The sequence below is a fragment of the Condylostylus longicornis genome, unplaced genomic scaffold (assembly GCF_029603195.1).
Source record: "Condylostylus longicornis isolate FDR11 unplaced genomic scaffold, ASM2960319v2 ptg000114l, whole genome shotgun sequence".
Lineage (NCBI taxonomy): Eukaryota > Metazoa > Arthropoda > Insecta > Diptera > Dolichopodidae > Condylostylus > Condylostylus longicornis.
Window position 1 is genome coordinate 373,303 of NW_026578082.1, and position 22,260 is coordinate 395,562.

The following is a 22,260-nucleotide window of genomic DNA, read 5'->3' on the forward strand; positions in this document are numbered from 1 at the left end:
TTTTATTAAGTTTTGCATTGAGTTTTTATAAAAATTTAATTGAATAATAAAGTCTAAATAGCCACGACTTATAATACAATGAAATTTATAATGTATACTACTGTTATTGAGTTCTGCCAACTTTTGGAAACAATTTTGTGAATGTCTTTTAAATTTATTAATTTTGTTTTTTGATTTGGCCTTTTTAGAATGAATTCATAAATATTTACGACACGATATCGTAAAAGTTGAGCAAAATTTGTTCATTACAATACGATATCGTAAGAAAACTTATAAATTTTGACAAATCAAAAATTTGAATGATTGTTTTTTATGCAATAGTAATATTTTTAATGTCAAGTCTGTGAAAACATTGTAGAAACTTATAATTAAATGATTTTGTCGATAAATTTTTTTTAATTATAAATTTGATTAATCTCAGTAGACATTATAATAATCGTGGCTTATATTGAATTTAAAACAAAAATATAAGAACAACTTTTAAAGTCACTATATTTAATAATTCCCTATATAAGTTCTAATAATGCATTCTAATAGATTTTCAAATTAAATTTATATTTAATGCGGCTAAAATGGAAAAATAATTTTCAAAAAGAAAACTATGTATGAAATTATGCAATTTTTGTATTTTTGTATTTTTTTTTTTTTTACTTTTAAATTTTTCCCAATATTTTGTGTACTTAATTTATAAATTTTTAAGGCATTATTCATTTTTTTTTTTTTAAATTTGTGTTTAAAGCTCAAAGCTTATATTAAATGTAAAACTTTTATAGGTTTTCTTGTCACATTAAAATAATGAAATATAAGTATGTGTTGTAAGTATATATAAAAAAAGGGAAAATTAAGAATATTTTTTGTTTTCTAATTCTTTATCATTTATCCTTAATACTAGCGTTTTGTTTTCAATACTTTTAAAGAAAAAAGTATATATGAATTTAATTGCTTACTTTTCCTATAATTATTATAAATCGAACAGAACTAATATTATTATATAAGCACTTAAATTAGTTAGAAACAAAAACAAGTCATTGAATAAAACAAAAAAAAAAAAGTTAAGAAATGCAAAAATTTGGCAGCAAATCTTTTAATTTTCTTTTTGTCCTTCTTTTGTATATATGTATTTTATTTGTATTGTATGTGTATGGTGAATGTAAAATTTATGATGTAATTCATGTAGTTATCATGTTTTGTCAAATGAATGTTTAACATAAATAGTAGTTGGTGAGTGTATTATGTAAATGCATTGATTGTATTTACCTATAGTATATAGAGACAAAATCATTTCAATATTAAATTTGACATATTATACGTCAAATTATATTGTCCTGTTTCATTACATTTAGTTAAAAACATATTAAAATATTTGAAAACAACCATATCGTTAATATTTCAATTAAAATGAAATATTAAAATCTAAATTGGAATATGAAATTGAATAAAAATTGCGGTTTAACTACATTTTAGTTCATTGTTCTCGTTCATATATTAGTAGTGGGGTACAATGACGTTGAATGCACTTTAAAATTTAAATTTAGTTAAAATTTTCTAAATTCAATTAAACTACAGTAGTGATATAAAAAACTTCATCGATATTGTGAATACACTTTAATGAATCGTTTGGACACAAAAAATTTTAAGAAATTTGGATCTACTCAATTTTTCTTTAAAAAAAACTATTTTTTATAACACTTAAATCAAGCGTAATTGAAATTTGGATTTACAATCGATTGTAAATTCAAAATGAATTCCTTCAAAATAATTCCCTTTGAATATTTTTATAAAAATTTCACCAATAAGCCAAATTTCCTTTTTGTTCTACATTATATAAAATGGACAATTAATTATTTTAAAAGAGGGCACTTTTAATCAATTGAAATGATTATTTAATTAATAATATTAATAATTTTTTTTTAATTTTAGTTGTATAATTATATAATAGTATGCAATTTCATTATACAAAAATAAAAATTTGTATTTATAATAGGAGTCATTATTTGTTGTCCTCGTCATTTATATTATAAGAATATTTAAATAATAAAAACAAAAAGACGAATACAATAAAATTATAATTCTTCAGTTAACACTCCATTATTACTATTTGCTATATTATTACAATATGATCTAGGTCTAGGCCTATTACTATATGGTTGATTTGAATTATGACTGTTATTACGTCTTAAACGATTTGATATTCTGTCATGAGATTTGGTTCTACTTATAAATGAATTACTCATTGGATTTATATCATTTATATTATTTGTATAACCAGGTGGTGTATCACGAATTTGATCACAAAAATTTGTAATATTACTATTACTATTGTTATTATAATTATTATTAGGTATACGACGTCGTGATGCTGCTGCAATACGACTTGGTATTGGAGATCTGGTAATATTATTTGAAAAATTATTATAATTTGAGATATATTGTTGTGGCATTGAATATTTTTCAGTAATTTCTGGTGATAAATCTGGATATGGTTGTTGTCCAGAACGTTGATTTTGTCTTATATATGGTGTTTGATATTGATGATGATGATGATGATTATTGTGAGACTGTTGTATTTGTTGTTGCTGTTGGGGATGATAATGATGATTATGCTGCTGATGATGATGATTATTATGTGAATGATTATGATAATGATTTTGTTGTTGAAAATTTAATGGTGGTGATGATGATGATGACGATGATGTTATTGGTATTTGATTTGTATTTGGTGGATTTATTTGAAATCCATTAGATGGTATTGGTGGTAACGGTGCTGGTCTAATATAATTTGATTTATATATATTAGACTGACCATTATTTATATATAAATTTTGATTATTATAATTATGTACTGTTGGTATAATAGGATAATCAGGATTTATTTGACTATAATCGTCATCATCTAATGATTCAGAACGATCAATTTTTTTACCATCCAATGAATTTAAAATTGAATTTGGATTTTGTTTATTCGGAACATGATTTAAAATAGGTTTCTTTAAATTATAATGATAATTATTATCATCATTATCATTTTTATTTTTATTATTTAAAATAATTGGATTTGAATTAATTGGACTTGGTATTGGACTTGTTTCACTATATGAACCAATAGGCACTGGATGTTGAAAAGGAACATATGTATTTTCAATTGATTTTGAACCAGAACGTGAAATATTTTTAAAAGTTTGCAATGCAAAATTATCATTTGTATCATCTAAATTTGAATTAATAATCCCCTGATCATTTATTGAATTTTTTGTAATAGGAGAATTAGTTGCAGTTACTGTTGTGGCAATAGCACAACTATTATTTGTATCATCATTTGAATTATTTGCAGAAATCAATTGTTCATTTACTATTTGAGTATATTTTATGTCAGGACGATGAATATAACTATTATAACTTGAACTTTTATTACGATTATAACTGTTTGTTAAACTGTTATTAAATTGATAAGTACTTTGACTGTTATAATTACGAAAATTTAATTGTGATGTTTGTTGGGTTTGTTGTTGTGTCTGTGGTTGTAATTGTGATTGATTTGTTATATTTTGTATTTGTTGTTGTTGATATTGTTGATGTGGTCTTGTTTGTGTACCATTACTATTACTGTTACTGTTACTGTTACTGTTACTGTTACTATTATTATTGTTATTATTATTGTTTAAGGAAACAGTTGATGCTCGTGATAATGATATTGGTTTATTATTATATGTGTTATTTAAACTGCTGTTATTATTATTAATAATATTATTGCTACTATTAATAGAATTACTATCATTATCAATATTATTATTTCTATAACTATCTGAATATGTCAATTTTGGTTTTTTATTGAAAAAATCAGCTGCATTATAATTATATTTTTGCTGATGTTGATTTTTATAATTTTGTTCTTTGTTGTTATTATTACTATTAATGTGTATTAATTGCTTATTAAGACTATTATTATTGTTATTATTATGTTTATTAATTGATAACATTGTTGCGCTAGCTGATGTTGGTATGCTAGTATAGCTCACGTACATTGGATGTACAGATGTATGTTGAGGACTTTTTGCATCACCACCCATGAAATCGACTGAAGTTTTGAATTTTTTTTTTTATAGAGTTTTAAGAGTTTGTAAATAAAAAAAGAATAGAAAAAAAATAATTCTTTTTTTTTTTTTTGCCATTGTTGTATAAAAGCATAGTTATAAAAATAGAATTTTTTTCTTTTTTTGAATAAATTTCGAAATATTATGTATTTTAATTTTAATGATACAAATGACATTAAATTATGAATTTAATAGTAATAATAATAAAAAAAAATGTATTTGTTTTGGACGAACAACAATGATTATGTGATTTGATTATGTATTTTTGGTGGATGATTTATAAACATTGATTATAAAAAAAAAATGTGTTAAAAATGTGATTAGTTTTTATAAAAAATTCATTTTGCTATCTATACACCCATAATAATTATAACCAAGCTATTGCATTCAAAATGCTGAATTTGTTGTGTTTTCACATGTTAATTACAATAAATAATTTAACAAAATAAATTATTTCTCAAAAAACACACTCAATGGGAAATATTCTCGAAATGTATTTGAAAATCTCATAAAACACTTGAGTGAAATTTTGAACTCAAAATTATAGTAATTCCTAATTGTCTATTATGAAATTTTTGACAAAAAATAAAAGCGAACGGAACCAAGCGCTTTTTACTCTCTCATGTGTATGAAAGAGTAAATGAAATTTGAAAATTACCTTATTCTCTCAAACTAAAAATCATCTCATCTCTTCTAAAATAAGGATTAAAAATATAAAAATTTAGAGAGTAATTTCCTCTTTAATTTTAAAAAAAGAATTTAATTCAAAATTACACTCTCTCAAATTTTGAAATGAAAACAGTTTCATTACTGACTGCATTTCAAATTTAGTAATATTGACAATTCTTGTTTTTGTTCTAATTATTATGGTGTTAGCTTTGAAATTTTTAAAATAATTTAGAAATTATACACGTATTTGAAATTATGCATAATAATACAGGGTGTGATGGAAAATTTAATTTGTTAATAAATTTTATTAGTCGTATGTATGTATATATATTATATTTTTCACATTTCTTTTTTTTTGTTTGAGAAGGTAGGGAAGTTAGTTTATGATATTGAAATTAGCTTAAGTGTATAGGTATATGGTACCTATTATATAATATAATAAATGTTTATTTTTTAAAATAAATTATTTAAATAAATTAAACTTATTAAATAAACTTTTGAAAATGAAATGTTCATCAATCAGGTATACAAACATAAATTATTGTAATGAATTTAATTTCATTAATATTTCTATGGAAAAAGTCGACAGAATAGACTTTTTTCGGTTTACGGAAACTCTCAACATTATGTAGTTCTATAAATTTGATTTGAAATTTTAGTAGTTTCATAAATTTTTTTTAAAAATACAACTGGTTCACAGTTATAATTCGTAATTTATAAGTTTTTTGTTTTCCAAAATATTTTCATTCAGCTACAATTGTTTCATATTAATAGCTTCTTGTTTTATTTCTTGCAGTTTTTAATTATGATTTTTTCTCCCATTTCTAACATTCTAGTTTGTTTTTTAGTTTTAATATACTGCATCTTTTTATGGCATTATGTATATCTTTGCCTGGCATTCAAATCTCTTATTCAATATTATTTTAATTTTCTGTTAAATTTTTTTTTTATATTTTTTTTTTTTAAATTAATATTGTTAATATATATTTATATATATGTAGTAGTAAAGAAAATTTTTAAGCAAAGTTTGTCTTAAAATAAATTATTAAAATCAGTTTCTCTTTTACGCATTATACTTGTAATATTTTATTCTAGTTATAGCTATACTTGCACACCCTGTATTATGTGCGGTTTTTGTTTTTATGTTAAAAAAGCATAAAGTATACATAATTTATTTAAATGAACATGTATAAAATTTTTAATAATGAACAATATTTACACAAATAATTTTTAATTTATGACATTAAAACAATAAAAAAATAATGAAATAGAAAAATTAAGGTTAATATTTTAAAAATAATGATTTTTTGATATTTTTACAATTTATAAAATTGCTTTTAATTTAATTAATATAATATTAAAAACATTTAATTTTGTATTTTTAAAGAAGTTTTAATGAAGTTTTTAATGAATAATGAAATGTGTTTAAATTTTGATGTATTTATATTAAATGGTATAACGTTAATTGTTTTTGGATTATTAAAGCTATGACAAGCGATGAGAATTTGGTTATTTTACAATATTTTAATATGGACAAAATAATATTTAATATATAAAAGTATGAACTTCTACTATTTTAAACGTATAACAAATATGCAATTTATTTATCCTGAAATTTTCTATATTTAAGAAAATTCTATAAAAATCATAATGATAATATGAATAATAATAATGTTAAAAGAAATTTTAATAATACCCGAACTCTCTCTGCTAAACCATTGCACTCCCCGCGCTTTTGTCTTTCTTAATTCTCTCTTTAAATTATGTAATAATTATTAATTATGCAAAATTGAAGAAAAATATTTTAAAAGATCTATAAAATAATATTATAGTCTTCAAATAGAGAATGTACCCATTGTTTTAACTCATTCTCATGATAGTATTGAGAAATAATTTCTTTTAACTCATTTTCATAAAAGTTTTATAAAAATTTTTAGCTTAAACAATCAATATTTTTTTGTAATACTTAAGTAAAGTCTAAAATTATTTGCATAATTTTTTTTGCAAATTTGCGTGCCTTTATATTTTACATACATATGTGCTTTTTAGTTATACATATTTCATTGTCAAAATATTCTAAGAGTATTTATGATGTCATTGAAATTTCAATTTGCATTAAAAAATTATTTTTTTTCGCAAATTATTTACTCATTCAGCAACCAAGACCGTAATTGTATGTATTGTATATATAGGAAACTTATTTCAAAAGAAAACTAATATTTGCATATGGCAATATTTTTTTTCGCGTTTCCATAAATATAGCACGAAATAATATTTATTTAATGATAAGACAATATTATTATACCCTCAATATGGCAAAAGTTTATTAAAATAAATTTACTTAAAATAAATTACAATTTATTTATGAATATGTGTTTTTGTAATGTGTGAATTCAATTACTTAAAATATGTGCTTATTACAGAATTGATTAGATCATTTTTTTTTTATTTATTATCTATCATTAACTGATAATAATAAGATATGTTATAAAAACAGTACTTGAAATTTATTTAAAAACAATGACTATAAAATAAGAGTTTAATTGAATAAAAAAGTTACTCAAATCTCATATTCAATTCTTTTTAAAATTCGAACTCAGAATATTGTTACAATCAAGCTTCTCTCACTCAAATATTCTCACGAGAAAACTTTAGTAATTTGAAACTCATTTTGAACTAAACATTTTAATTTTTTGTTTACTCTATCTAGTATCCATTCTCTAATTTTCAAATAATAGGTAGGGTTGTTCATCATGTTATCTCGGTAACTCAACATCATATTTAGAAAACCATTTTTTTAAATTTGCCTTATAATCCCCGTTTGAACTTAACAGGTTTCCTAGTTTCTGGGTAATGTATATGTAATTAAACTTATATAAGTATTTTGTATTGCACTTATTATACCCACATAACTTTCGTATGCGCTACCCAAAAATTTTTAATTTCATTTTAAGCGCAATGTAGGGTAGTCTCTTCTCTATGCGGAATGTTGACCTTAAATTTTATTTATAAAAATAATGAGTTTAAAAAGAAGTGATACAATGAAAATAATCTGATGAACGAACCTATTCAAGAATAAAATTTAATTAAATTTTCACAATATAATAAGCGTAATTACTATTGTGATTTTTCATCAATATTTTTATAATTTAATTCATTTCAAACCTATAATGCAATTCGCATTCATATTAAAATTTTAATTGTTTAAATTCATTTAAAGATTGCAAGGCATTATTGTTATTTATAAAAATCAAATAAATGAAACACAAAATAGCGGTCAGGCAAACAATAGTTTTTATAAAAAATTTAAAATAAATTATAATATATGTATGTAACTAATAAACTAATAAGAATTATAAAATATTTGTTTATGTAAATGTATACACAATATCTTTTACATTATTATAGAATAGAAGAAGCCCATACTCTTTAGAATTTAAAAGAAAATTTAAATTTAAATAAAAATAATAAAGAAATAATGAAAAATTAAGAATTAATTTTGAATTTGAATAGTTTTTTTTAATTTTCTACTTTTTTACAATAATATAAAAGCAATGATAAATTGTATTATACAATAATAATTATTATTAATTAATAACAATAAAGAACTATTATAAAATGTTATTGAAATATGAAAATGAAATTTATAAGTTCTAAACTACGAAGGAAATGGTATATAAAATGAACAAAGAAATAATTTTCAACTACACTGCAATGATTATTTATTATGTATGTATTATACATATAATACTTATTTACTTAATTAATAAAAATTTTTTATTATATATTTATGAAATATTATACATAGATTTATAAAATACTCTAATAAATTAATGATAATAAAGTGAAATAAAAATTAATGTTATATAAATGGAAGAATTAAGAGACAAAAAAAAAATAAATGTATACAAAATATGGGCATCTTACTTACATTGATCATCTTCATCAATAAATAAATAAGCTATTAAAATTGCTCCAAATATAGCAAATACCTATAATTATATTAAAAAAAAATATAATAAAAATTTTATTAATATCATAGTAAATGAGTAGAACACTTAAATTGATAACTTAAAATTTATGGTAATTATAAAAAAAATTCCAAAGCAAATCGCAAAAAATTCATATCTTCTCTTTTCAACTTTCACAAATTATTTTTATTTCAAATTTTATTAAAAGTTTTATCACTCTCATTCATTAGCCTCATTCAGTCACAATTTGTCCGCCTTCAAAACAGACTGATTGCTTACTTTTTCCAATTAAACTTTCTAATTTTTCTAAATTTGTCATGTAAAAATATTAAAATTATTGACTTAACATTATAGCTTAACATTATAGTTTTAAAAACAGAGTGACTCGACGGTAACCGAATCCGGTATATATTTTAGAAAAGGCAAGGCACGTTTGGTACGAAATTTGGTACGAAAAATGTTTTTTCTTATAAAAATTATGTTAACGGGTAATTTTATACTCACTCACTTTTTTCAATAAAAAAGTAAGCAAGTAAATAAGTAAATGAGTACGTTACGTAATGATGTCCTTAATTTCCATCGCATATTGAAAATGAACAAACAATATACAATTTGGATATGAACAAACTCAGCCTCTTATTACAATCTTAAAATTTATTCTAAGCTGTATAAGGTAATTTAGTTAGGTGGCAAAGATCACTAGTTGAAATTTTGCCGCAGAGTATGAAGTATTTTTTTATACACATCTTTCGCTTTTAAATTTAAACTTATAATTGGTATTTTTTATAATAATTTCTATAAATAAATACAACCCTGTGCCTTTGGCGCAAAACTCGTTAATATGTAATATGATACTGATCTATATGTATCTTAATCTCAATATATACATTTCTATAGTTTGTTTAAATAAAAATATTCAAAATATACTTACACCTAAAACACATTGTACACCTGAATGTATAATTTCAATAATTGTATAATCTAAAAGGCAATCATCGACTCTTTCTGGTCGAGGTGGACGGTAAGGATCCTCTGACGTAATATTTGTTGGATATGTTGGTTTACAACCATATCCATTTACTTCAAACCATGAAACGCTACCTGTTCCTAAATTTAATATATCACTGTTCTAAAAAAAAAAATTCGAAAAGACAAAATTTAATGTAATATAAAAAATCAAGATTAATATCAAATATACTTACTTTATCTAATGTTCCAACATCTAAGTAAAAGCATATTAAAAATACATTCCAACCAATCCATATGAAACTCCATACTAAATACTGAAAACATTTAAGAAATTTAATTTTTAATAAAAATTTGTGTATAAATTGTTAATTATGTAAAAATATCAACTTATTAAATAAAATTAAGTGAAATAGTAGAAAAAAAGTTTTTGTTATAACTATAATTTACGATGTGAAGATAATGTTTTGAATATTGAGGTACTAGTACCTACAAAGGCTGTAATACAATAACTATTACCTATGTAGAAATATGTAGGTACTAGTAATTGTGATACAAACATAATTACTAAAAAATATGTAGTATACTCTTATCAATTCCTCATAAAAACACAAATTTATAGGAACAATAGCTATAAAATTCGGCAATTTACAGATTAAGAACCTTTTTTAATACATATAAGGTACATATACACATTTTATGAAGTCACATCTACAATATTCACTTTTTATGAGGTCACATCTACAATTTCTTGCTGTATTGTTTTATACACTGATCCTCAAAGAGATAATGTCGATATCGAAAAGAATTTTTAAGGTAAAAATTTTTTTTCCTTTAACTCAATTTACTTTATCATCTAAAAAATGCTTGCAGTTTTGCAAGTTTATGTGCGAACATAAATATATAGGCACTTATGTATATACATACATACATACATATATTCAATATTTGCATCTGGAGCACTTATTATTATTTAATGCCATTAAGGCACATTCTAAATACAATTTGAATTTTATAAAGAATCTAAACAGAACCTATTTAAATAAGCTCTCTTTTATTTGTCAATCAATTTAAATATCCTTAATTTTTAAATGATCTACTTGTAATAAATATGACAATTTTTCATTATAAAATGTTCTTAATGCACATTGCTGCATTAATTATAAATTAAATGAACCATTTTTTATATACATAGCTACTCGTTTATAAGCTTGAGAAAATTTTAAATACATACATATATAAATTTAACTATGCTGAAGTAGGTATGATTATTATTTTGAATTGTTTTTCTTGAAAAGCTATTTTATTCATGAACTCATTTTTTACACATTATAAAAAAAAAACTATAATTTTTCCAGTTAATTGAATTGACTGAACTGCTTATATTTTAAATATTTTTTAAAAATGCAAAATAAAATAAAAAACGAGATTATTAAATGTCAAATATTTTTTTATATCATTCATATAAGTACATACAAATGTATGTATATAGAAAGAAAAATGTACACACTCACACAAATCAAGTAGTGCTAACGCTAAGCCATGACAGAGATATATGCATTTAAAGTGACCATACTATTATTTCCCAAAATTTAAATAAAATTTGTATTTTTTTAAATTTATAAATTGTGCTAAAAATTTGATAACTACTATTAGTAAAATGATACTATTAGTAATCTGACCATTGGTGCAGTGGTTATGGCACCGGTCCTTTAACCGAAGGGTCTCGGGTTCAAACCCCGGTCAGGTCACTATAAAAATTATATTCAATATTATTATAACTTAATATACAATACTAATAAAAAAATATTATACAAGTAATTTTCAAATATTCCTAATATTCGATATTAAAAAAAAAAAAAAAAAAACTAAGAAAAATAAATAGTAAATATTAATAATCTCAAATAATTAAATATATAAATAAAAACTACGGCAGGCTAGTCACCTAAATAGTTAAACCCTATGACGCTATGAAACTAGTGCATGAGAAATCATGCACTAGCCCTATGCTCCTTCTAGGAGTGAACAAAGGAAAAAAAAAAAAAATTAGTAAAATGAATGTCAATTTCATACAAAATACATACAATAGCACACAATCAATTTTTTAAAATAGCAGATTAAGTTGAAATCAATTTACAAACTCTCTTATTTGTTATTATATGCCATGCCATCATGTTGAAAGACTATTTTAGGCTATGTTTTGTAATTTGCAAAAACAAGTATGATGTGTGCATATCAGTTGAACTGGTATACTGCAAAATGTATTTTGTTATGTAAAAACGCTCAATATTTTGAATTGTTTCTAAATAAATGAGGTGATCAACACATTAGTGGCCTACTTACAAAAATGACATTTCAATACTCATTGAAATATTTAAATATTTAATTTTTATTAAAATTTTTAAAAAGCAGAAACGAAGTTATGTCAAAATAGAGTGAAAAGAGAACTAAAATAATTATTTTGAAAATATAGAGCAATTATTTAGACCAATACAGCTCTATTCAATATAACAAATCATTTTTGCAAAAATGTTCAAGAAGCCATAAATGTACTGAGAGTTTTAAATGTAAGTGTAAAACAAATTTCATTTGACAAATCGGCAAAATAAAATTTCTGTTTGCAGAGAATGCTGTTTCAACAACTCTTTGCATTTGCAGATTCAATTTAGTATTACCGCCGTGAACTCAATCTCTTGTGTATAAACTTAATATTTTTTGTTATAAAAACTTCCATTTTAATTAAGTATAATATAATTTATTTGAGAAGTAAATTTGGTAATGGTCACTCTAGTCTTCTAATAACATAACATTGTAAAATACATGCATATCTATTCCATAATAATGAGTTATTAAATTTGTGGTAATAATATATTTATGTTTATTATGCTTTTATATAAGAAAAAAGAAAAAGAAAAACAAAAACAGAAAAATTATAAAAATAAAATTTAAAATGTATGCAAAGTTAATCGCATCATAATCATCATCATCATTTTGTTATCTTTAGTACCATTCACAATGATAAATTATGATGAAGATTATTGTCATCATCATATTATCATCATCGTAGCACCATTTTTATCATTGTCGTCAATAAAATATGTGTGGTAAAGGCAAATCTATTAAGACAATTTCTAAGTTTATAGTAGCAAATTGATTTAAAGTTCATAAAACGAACAAAAAAAAAATAGAGAGAGAAAAAAAATTTTTTTTTTTATATTTAGGTCAAAATAATTGATCCATAAAAATTCCTCGGACGCCATTCACAATATTGTTTTCTTTCCTTTAATTTTTTTTTTTATTCTTTTTGTTGTTCTACTACATACTTACATAAATATATGGTTATATGTTTTTTACTTTTTGTAATGAAGTCAACTGTATATTTTTTCTTTGTTTTTATTTTCTTTGTATTATATTAATTTGTAGGGCAAATTAATTGTTATCATGCATGATGAGGGTTCATCTTTGTTGCTATTTGGTATTTGTTTAAAATTTATGCTCATCTAATTTTTTCTTTTTTTTTTGTTTGTTTACTCTACTTTTAGTGGTTAACGATATTATTTATAATAAGCATCGTACATAAATTTACATACATATATACATGTAACATAATTCTGTAATTTTATACATACATACGAGTATATACATACATAAATCTAAAATATGTGGCACAAATTCTTAATGACATTATTTTAGTGAAGTTTTAAATAAGTATTTTGTTAATAGGGATCGGATAGCTTAATAAATAAATCATTGCACCCTAATTTTTAATTTTTTTTTTGTTGGTGTTTAAATATTTTCTGATATTATATATATATTTGTTCTAAACTTATTTGCATACTATTTTTGAAGATGATATTTACTATTACATGTATGGATTTAAAGTACGATACTTGTGAGTTTCTCCTGTAAGTTGATACATAAGTACATATGTATATATGTATGCATGTGCCAGGGTATATATGTATGCATATACTAATAAACAACTCATAAACAACTCATAAAGAATCCAGAATGAAAATTCAGAAGCTTAAGTAGCACTTATAAAATAAATTTCATATTCTTCTTAATAGAATCATTTTAATTTGTCTGTTGCTCATATTTATAATTTTTTAAACATCAACAATTAATAATTAGGTATGTTTATATATATTACTAAGTGTGTATGTCATAATTTTAATATTTGAAATTTAAAATTGTGTGTGTCTCTTCTATATGGCATAAACTAATCTTAAATGAAAATATCTTGTTTTGTAATTCAATTTTGAATACTGAATTAATTAATTTTTTTTCGTTTTTTTTATTTGTTTCTATGAATATTTAATTAAAATTCATTTAACTAATTTTAAAATAGGTTAAAATATTATAATTAACAAAAATTTAAATGAATTCAAAATAAATTTGTTTTTTTAAGTTCATAAATATTTTTTTTAATTGGTTTATTATAACTTTTAATGCAAATACGATAAATAATGATAAATAAGATATCAGCCAATATGTACTTTATCGATTTATAGTAAAAATACTGATATTACATTTTTATAAATTGCTTTCATTTATATACCACAATATTTCAAAAGATTGCATACATTTAGGATGACAAAAAAAAAAATTTAAAGAGAGCTTAACTTAATGGTAAATTCAAGAGCTAATTGCTAGAGTTAAGATAAATAATTATATTTTTTTATGGCGTGAAATTTGGAAAAGCTTGCAGTTTCAGAAATATAAGGAGCCGAAAAAAACTTACAATGGACTGTGGCATTTTTAGGACTTTGAGGGACTATTACTTTTATAGGTTCTATAAGTTTCTACTAAAGATCTATTTGTGTTTAAAATTTCAGCTTTCTACCTCAAAGGCTGTAGAAATTTTACGAATAGACACACAGGCGGAAGAACAGAGCAAAACTACAATAACTACTTTTTTTTCAAAAAATTTTTTTTGGCAAAGTGCTAAAAAAATATGAATTAATATAAGATCAAAATATATACATAATCACATATATACATATGTAGCTTTAAAACAATATGGTTTGGCACATTATTATTAAATATTTTTAGTGAAATTCTGTAATTGAATCCAATTACAGAAGGCCTACCTTACTAAATAGCGGTGACAGTAAATGTTTATATGTACCTACAATATAAAGCATATAAAATATTTTCAACCAGTTTATCAATTATAATTATAGTGTCGAAGGCATGTAAATAATCAAAATTTTCGAACGGGAGTCCAGAGAGCTTAGCTTTAAACCTCAGAAGATAGATATCAAAGAGCATATAATAACTAATTGTGCCTTTCTTTTTGAATAGGTATAAAGTTGCTGCAATATGAATTAATTTTGATAATTCTTCAATAATTCAAAAAATTAAAGTCACAATATTCTTGATTATATTTTAATAATATTGGATATTTGGCAAGTTTCCAAGCCCAAAAACCAAAATTATTTTTTAGTATAATATCTATCATTCTATGTGAGGGTTGAAATAATATGGATCACCAATAAATATAAGTTCATATGTGTATAAGTATGAATGCATGGATATACACAATTCAAGTAGGTTAATTTTAGTTTTGATTTCTATTAGAAAAAAAAAATTTAGGGGGAATTTTTTATCAATTAAAATTATTGATATTATGTTAATTATTTAAAATGGAATACCAATATAAATTTTTTCATATTTTTCTTTTATTTAATATTAACAATATTTTTACTATATAAACATAAATATTCCATATTTTAATTAAAATAGACTTTTTTAGTGTCCCAAATAATTATTATTCTAAATATTTATTCCAACATTACTGGAGCATACATGATGCAAAGCAACTATATTGTATGTATACAATTAAAGTTAAAGAATGCTTTATATAATAAGAATCAAAGAGTACATAATTACCCTCATGCTTTTATAACAATAGGCTTCCTTTTCAAATAAAATTGTTTTATAATTTGTGTAAGTGAAAATTTGTGGCGTGTTTATTAAAACAGAAGAGAATAGTTACACACAATGGGTTTAATTAGGGTATAGTGGATCTGCATGAGTATTTTAATCCTCCGTATCATTTATTTGAACTGTCATAAGATCAGTGATTTATGACTTACGAGCAGTTACAAACGAAATTGTGTACTTGTATTTTTCTAATTGTATAAATAAACACTTCACGCCTCATAGTAAAATTAATTTAAGAAGAAAATTGAATATTAATAAAATTTTTACTGACAGAATAATTGTCAAGATTCTCTGAGCTTTGTGTGAGAAATTATGACAGTCTTAACGTTAAATAATGTTAAAACTTGTTTTTTTCCCAATAATTTTGAGAAATTAAGGGACAGTTTAATTTAACATTTAAAATTTATAAAATTGTCCTAAAAACAAATTCCAAATTTAAATAAAGGGTAAAGTGTGAAACTGTTTTACATAATAGAAGATAAGAAAATATTGCAAAAAAAAAATAATACAACAGTGTAGATTGTAGATCTACAATCTACAAAAACAACATAGATTTTTCGATTAATTTATGAAAAAAAATGAATCGATTTGTTATCATTTTCAATAACTTATTATCAGTGTTCTCGTTACCGCATATTATTATTAAAGATTTTTAATCTTTTAGGTGTGGAATATTAGGGGGTAAAATAAATATTAATGTCTTACTTTTTTTTTTAATTTTCTGTTTAATTTATCAAATTATTTACGATATTGAAACTATACAAACAAACTAAAAATATAGTCCTTTGTTCAGTGATAGGCCTCTCATGTACACAATATTTATGCTCACATTAATACATTCAAATTAAAAAAAAAATAATAATGAATAAAAAGTAGTTTTTTATCAGTTCAAAATACAAAGTTGACAATTATGCAGATGTAAATTAACGCCATCTTCTTATACTGTATGTAATTTATTAATACCGAATCAACAAATAATGAAAAGGCCGAAATGTAGATTCAAGTCTGACATGAAACACAATAGTGATTCCAATTTTTTTTCCAAATAATTTTTTATTATAATTATTTTTAGCTTGTTCTTATTATTTCCAGACACCTAAACTTTTCATCACATTAGATTTCATATAGCCCATATGAATTTCATATTTGCTAAAAAAAATTTTAAAATAGTCGAGAAAATTACGCAACAATATACTCGTATTTACTCAATTCTTATCAAATAATTCATTATTGATTTTATGTTTGATCGAAAAGATAAGATAAAAATTTCAAAAAAAAAAATTGGTGTCTCCATAAAAAATAATAATAAAAAAAAAATTATAAATGTGACAGAAAAAATATTCTTTAATTTTTTTTTGAAAGCTTTAAAACTCAATTAATCACGTCTGTTTTTATATGATAATGCGCCTTATATGAAATTTTCATTCAACACAAATATTATTAAAAAAGGAAATAATAAATTATTAATTTGAAATTAATAAAGCACTGAAAATATGAAAGTGAGTGTAATAGTAGAGAAACTGGTTTTGCAATACTTTATATGAAAACATTAGTGAAATGTAATTTATACTGCACAATAGTGTCACAATACCAAAGTCAATATTGAATTTAATTGGAAAAGCATTATTTGACAAGATGCTGTCCATAAAAATTTGCTTTTTCTACTATAAAATCTACGTCATTTATGAAGATATGCTTAGTATGTATAAAAAAAATTAGTTGTCATATAAGCTGCAAAATGTGACAATGTGACAAATTAAAATTTTAAATTAAATAAAGCAATGACTCGTTTGTGCTTATTATGAATTTAAAAGTATTTAAAAGTAAAGTTGGTTTAATTACTCCCTCTTATAAAAAATTTAACAAATTTGGTAAATGTTGAAACTACTGTCAAAATTCCAGCCGACTGAGTAATTATTGACCTACAAGAGTATTAAAAAACTATTACTACTATTGTTGTAATAGTAACTGTTACTACTAAGTTGATACTACTGCCCGAGTTTATTTTAATGGAATACAATACTCAAAATCAATACCAGTCTGATGTAGTTTCTGAATGTACTCACTATTTTGTATGAATAGCAATGGAAATGTGCAACTTTTGCAAATATTGAGAATTTGAAATTTATTTCACGTGTCATATGTGAGTTTATAAGTCAAATTGAATTCACAATATTCTTTTTGTGATTTTGAAGAAGTAATAGCATTTTCGAGACGAATTTATAACTACAAAATTTAAATTTATTGTATTAGACATAAAATTTAAATGAAATTTACAGAAACAATTAATTGGAAATATATTAAATATGTAGGTATTTTATAATATTATAAAATTGTAATAAATTTTATAATATTATTTCAATGTAAAAAATTAATACTTTCATGGATATGTAGGATTATAATTATAAGCCTACGACTAAGACTGTTATTCGGTATATTACTAAACTTAATTAAAACAACAAAAAACAAGACACCATAATATAAAGTGAAAGTGATTGCAATTTTAAACTGTTTATAGATTAATTCATTATTAATAAAAAAAAAAGAAAATAAATAAAAGATATCATGTTCGATTTTATTACAAATTTAGATAAAAGAGAAAAACATATCGATATCTGTAAAAAATAGCAAAAAAATCAGTAATATGTACAAACATATGCACATATAAATTGAGTATTCAAGGCTATATATAGAAGTTGATTAAATTTGTTGTAACAAAAATTGTTTTCATTTTATGTACAAACATATTAAGTATAAAAAGTTTTTTAAAGCGCCTTACATCTACACAACCAACAGAAATAATCAATCATCATATGAAATCAATTGAATATTGTATGATTTGCCAACATTAAATACATGTTCAATCCTATGACAGTTATTTCATTTATGACATATATTCATATGTATGTACATATGCACGTATTTAAAAAAAATATATAGAGAAAGCTTTAGCTCCTCGGTCGTAAGTCTATGTTGGCTACATACAACAAAATGTCGATATATAACCAAATAACAAAGCCTATATGGACATATGTACGTTATACCATTATTGGGTTGTGCTAAGCAAATACATATCAAGTAAATACAAACTTTTCAGAACAAGGTTCTTCAGAATATGGTGGATACTCCCTGTACGCAGGTATGTAATAGTGGCATTGGTAGGGATTTGGATCTGCCCGAAGCAGTTGAAAAAACTAATTAACTGTGCCATAAACCATAAGGTACGTCTGGAGCAGCATGAGGATATTGAGGCCTCTCAATAGGAAGAGAGTTTGGACAGGAGGAATGAAACGAACGAAAACTCTAGAATAGACACAAAAACACGATAGAGCAAAACACTTAGTTTGATAAGTTTTAAGAAGTTATGGCCAGATCCGGTGGGGTTTAAGTAGATTAAAGTCATAATATTATTTAAAATGTTTAGAGTTTGTGAATTTAAATTCACAATGACACTTTTGTCATATTATCAATATGTTATTGAACAAAGTTACACACATGTATTTTAAACAATAGCAGAAACAAAGATTATGTAATTTTAGTTTTAAAATAAACGTCAAATTAATGAAAGATATTTATCGACAATCCGACTCGAATCAAGAGATTAACATAATGAACAATTAATATGAAAAATTTGTTAATGACATGAAAAATTTATTATTAAATATTTAATTTTCTATTATTAAATATGTTTGTTATTATCTCCTTCAAAAGATTAAATCAAAATCCATTTAAATTTACACATAATTTATGTTTTAATTCACAATAGATTTTTTCTTTACTTTTGACACAATATTCAAAAGAAACTTCATTCATAAGCGTTACTGATAAATAATAAAATATTTATTTTAAATGCTTAAAAATGTAAAATTACAAAAAAATACAAATTTTTATAAACATCAAAATTTTTTTGAAAAAATACCAATAAAAACCTACAATCAACATCTTCAACTAAAAAAAAAAAAGAAACGAGAAAAACAAATTTTCTGTCAATTACTTATCAAAACTATCATTTTGTAAATAAAAAAAAATAAAATAAAAATTTAATGATTTTCTCAAATTTTTTTTTTTTTTGTAAATTTAAATATTCATTTTGTCGCACAATTTACTTTAATTCGATACTTTGAATATTTTCTACAGTCTAATTAACAGTATTTATTTTTTGTGTCAAATTTCAATGGGTGTCATAGTATGTCAGTTAAATGACACTTTAGCGCATATGTCGTATATAAATTTTCATTGTCAAAATAAATCATAAAATTTTTTAATATTTTCTTTTATTTTCTCTTTATTGTTTTGGTTTTAACAATGATGTTTTTATTTAATACCGGCAATATGACCTTGTAATGTATTTTACATAAGTAAGTAAGTAAATATGTATATATACATATATATATTAAATCATTATTTAATTTTTGTTTATTTATTGTACTTGATTTTAATTTTTTATCTTTGTATGCAAGCATTATTACTACAAGCATATGTAAATTTTTAGAAAATATTCGGCTTTTTAAATTTTATAAAATTTAATTTTTTTTACTTAATGCTTGTGTGTTTAGGTATTTTGGTAAATATAATCGGGGAAATCTTATTCGAAACGAAACACGATTATGCGGAGTTTCCAATTGCTACGACAGCGAAAGTCGTACGAGATGTCGTAAAAATGTCATTGTCGCAATTCAGTTTATTTTGATAGCGACAGTAATTAAATCAAAAATAAAATATAAAAAATTTTATTAATTTATTTTTTTAATTTCTTCTCTTTTTTGTTTTTCCATTGCTTTTTTTAATTTTTCGCTTGAAATTATAATATAATGACCGTTTTTCTCGCATTCAATTGTCATCGCATGCTGCAGCGAGAAATATTTTCCTCAATTCTACTACTGTCGCTGTTGCATGTTAATAAGAATGTAAAGTCTTATGCAAAATTTTTAGAATGCAATATAAAATCCCAACTTTGACGTTCCTATGACCTATACTTATTAAAGACACCAATATTGGAAATATTGGACTCTTTTATTAAAATTTTTTCTAAGATAGTTTCTATTTCTAAAATACGACTGTGTGTTCTAAAAAATTCAAAGTTGTTTACAAAATTGACATCATGTGGTGTGATAAATTTAATGATTTTCAAATTATTCAAACAGCGAACACAAACAATTTAACGCTTTTCAGTCAATTTGTTCTGACGAACGCACATATCTCACATTTATGTATTTAAAAAGATTTTAGATTTGAATACTTATCGTTTCATCCATATGCTAAAATATACACATATGTACATACATACATATGTACATATATTGTTACATTGTTTATAATTTTTTTTTTGGATAAATAAAGAAAATTATTAAAAAAATAAACAAATTATCCAAAATCTCAAGATTATTTTTGCCAAAATTAGCAATCAACTAATTTTTTCTTTGTATCCGGATCAAAATGTTTTTCATACTTATGAAAAGAAAAATAAAAAAAAAATATAGAAAATATAAAATTTTTGTTAACTTTTTATTATAAACAAAAATCGATATTTTTTATAAACGAAACTATTTGACGCTGAAATAATGACAACTCAAACTCTTCATTTTTTTTGTGAGAAATCAGTATAAGTATATACCGATACCATTCTATTTGACCAATGTCCATTATATTTATAATATAATTGGTATAGAATTTTCAATGAAAATGTCTAAGTATTTGGCTTAAATAATCAAATAGTAGGCATTGAAGTACTCTTTTTTGTCAATGCACTATAATTTAAGACTCATTAGACATGTATATAGAATGTAGGATTTATTGCAAATATTTAAACGAAAATTATGAGATATTGGGTTTTGGACCACACATTACAATTTAGTGAATATTAAGCGTCATCATTTCAGATTCAGAAATATATTAGATTTTTATGATTGTTCGACCAATAACAGTCCCAAATTTCCTCCGTCATTATTATTATTGTACATTATAAGCAATGCACAATTTATTCACATATATTTAAATTCCATTACAACAACAACATATGGCAAGGATTCATCGAATATTATATAATTTTGCTTGTAACTATAGTGAGATTTAAAATTGTTCGAATATAATTCTAGTTAAAGCCATTTGCCTCTTTACAAATCATTTATTATAATATGTATTTAATATATGTAATAGTAATGGTAACAATGAAATGCAAAATAAATTCACTTACATATGTTTTTAAATTTAATTAAAAAAAAACTCTTAAAATACTTACTGCTATAATATATTTGACGCGAAAATGATATGCTCCATAAAATCCAAATATAACAAAAATTATATGAAAAAAATTTGCCAATATTGGTGCCCACATAAATCCAAGGAAATCAAATACTTGTCGTTCGATAATTGTAATCTGTAAAATAAAAAAATGATAAAGAAAAAATAAATTATGTGTTTTTAAACATTTTAAAATAAGAACTACACATAATACACACACATGTATAAAAAGAGATAAATGACAATCAAATATTTACGATATTAAATTCAAAAGAATAAAACAAACGCATATCATGAACACATGTTAAACGCATATATTAATAGCCGAAAATAGGGTTGGGCTCAACAACAAGAAAAACAAAAAACGGATCTTG

General features: G+C 22.9%; 1 protein-coding gene across 8 annotated transcripts in view; it reads right to left on the reverse strand.

Annotated features, from left to right (window-relative positions):
- Positions 1–22,260, reverse strand: part of LOC129614667 (sodium/potassium-transporting ATPase subunit beta-1-interacting protein) — a 128,147-nt gene that overhangs the window by 13,113 nt on the left and 92,774 nt on the right. For 4 of the 8 annotated variants that reach the window (XR_008697393.1, XR_008697394.1, XM_055529425.1 and 1 more), the window contains exons 2-6: positions 21,885–22,022; positions 9,934–10,014; positions 9,663–9,860; positions 8,692–8,752; positions 4,021–4,075 (exon numbers count right to left, since the gene is read on the reverse strand). Coding sequence is in view for 6 of the 8 variants with exons in the window: in XM_055529425.1 (XP_055385400.1) it covers positions 4,021–4,075; positions 8,692–8,752; positions 9,663–9,860; positions 9,934–10,014; positions 21,885–22,022 (533 nt within the window). In the remaining 2 variants the exon portion in view is untranslated. Of the gene's footprint in view, positions 1–842; positions 4,076–8,691; positions 8,753–9,662; positions 9,861–9,933; positions 10,015–21,884; positions 22,023–22,260 lie in introns of those variants that run through there. The other 4 variants (XM_055529424.1, XM_055529427.1, XM_055529428.1 and 1 more) reach the window with 2 other exon arrangements.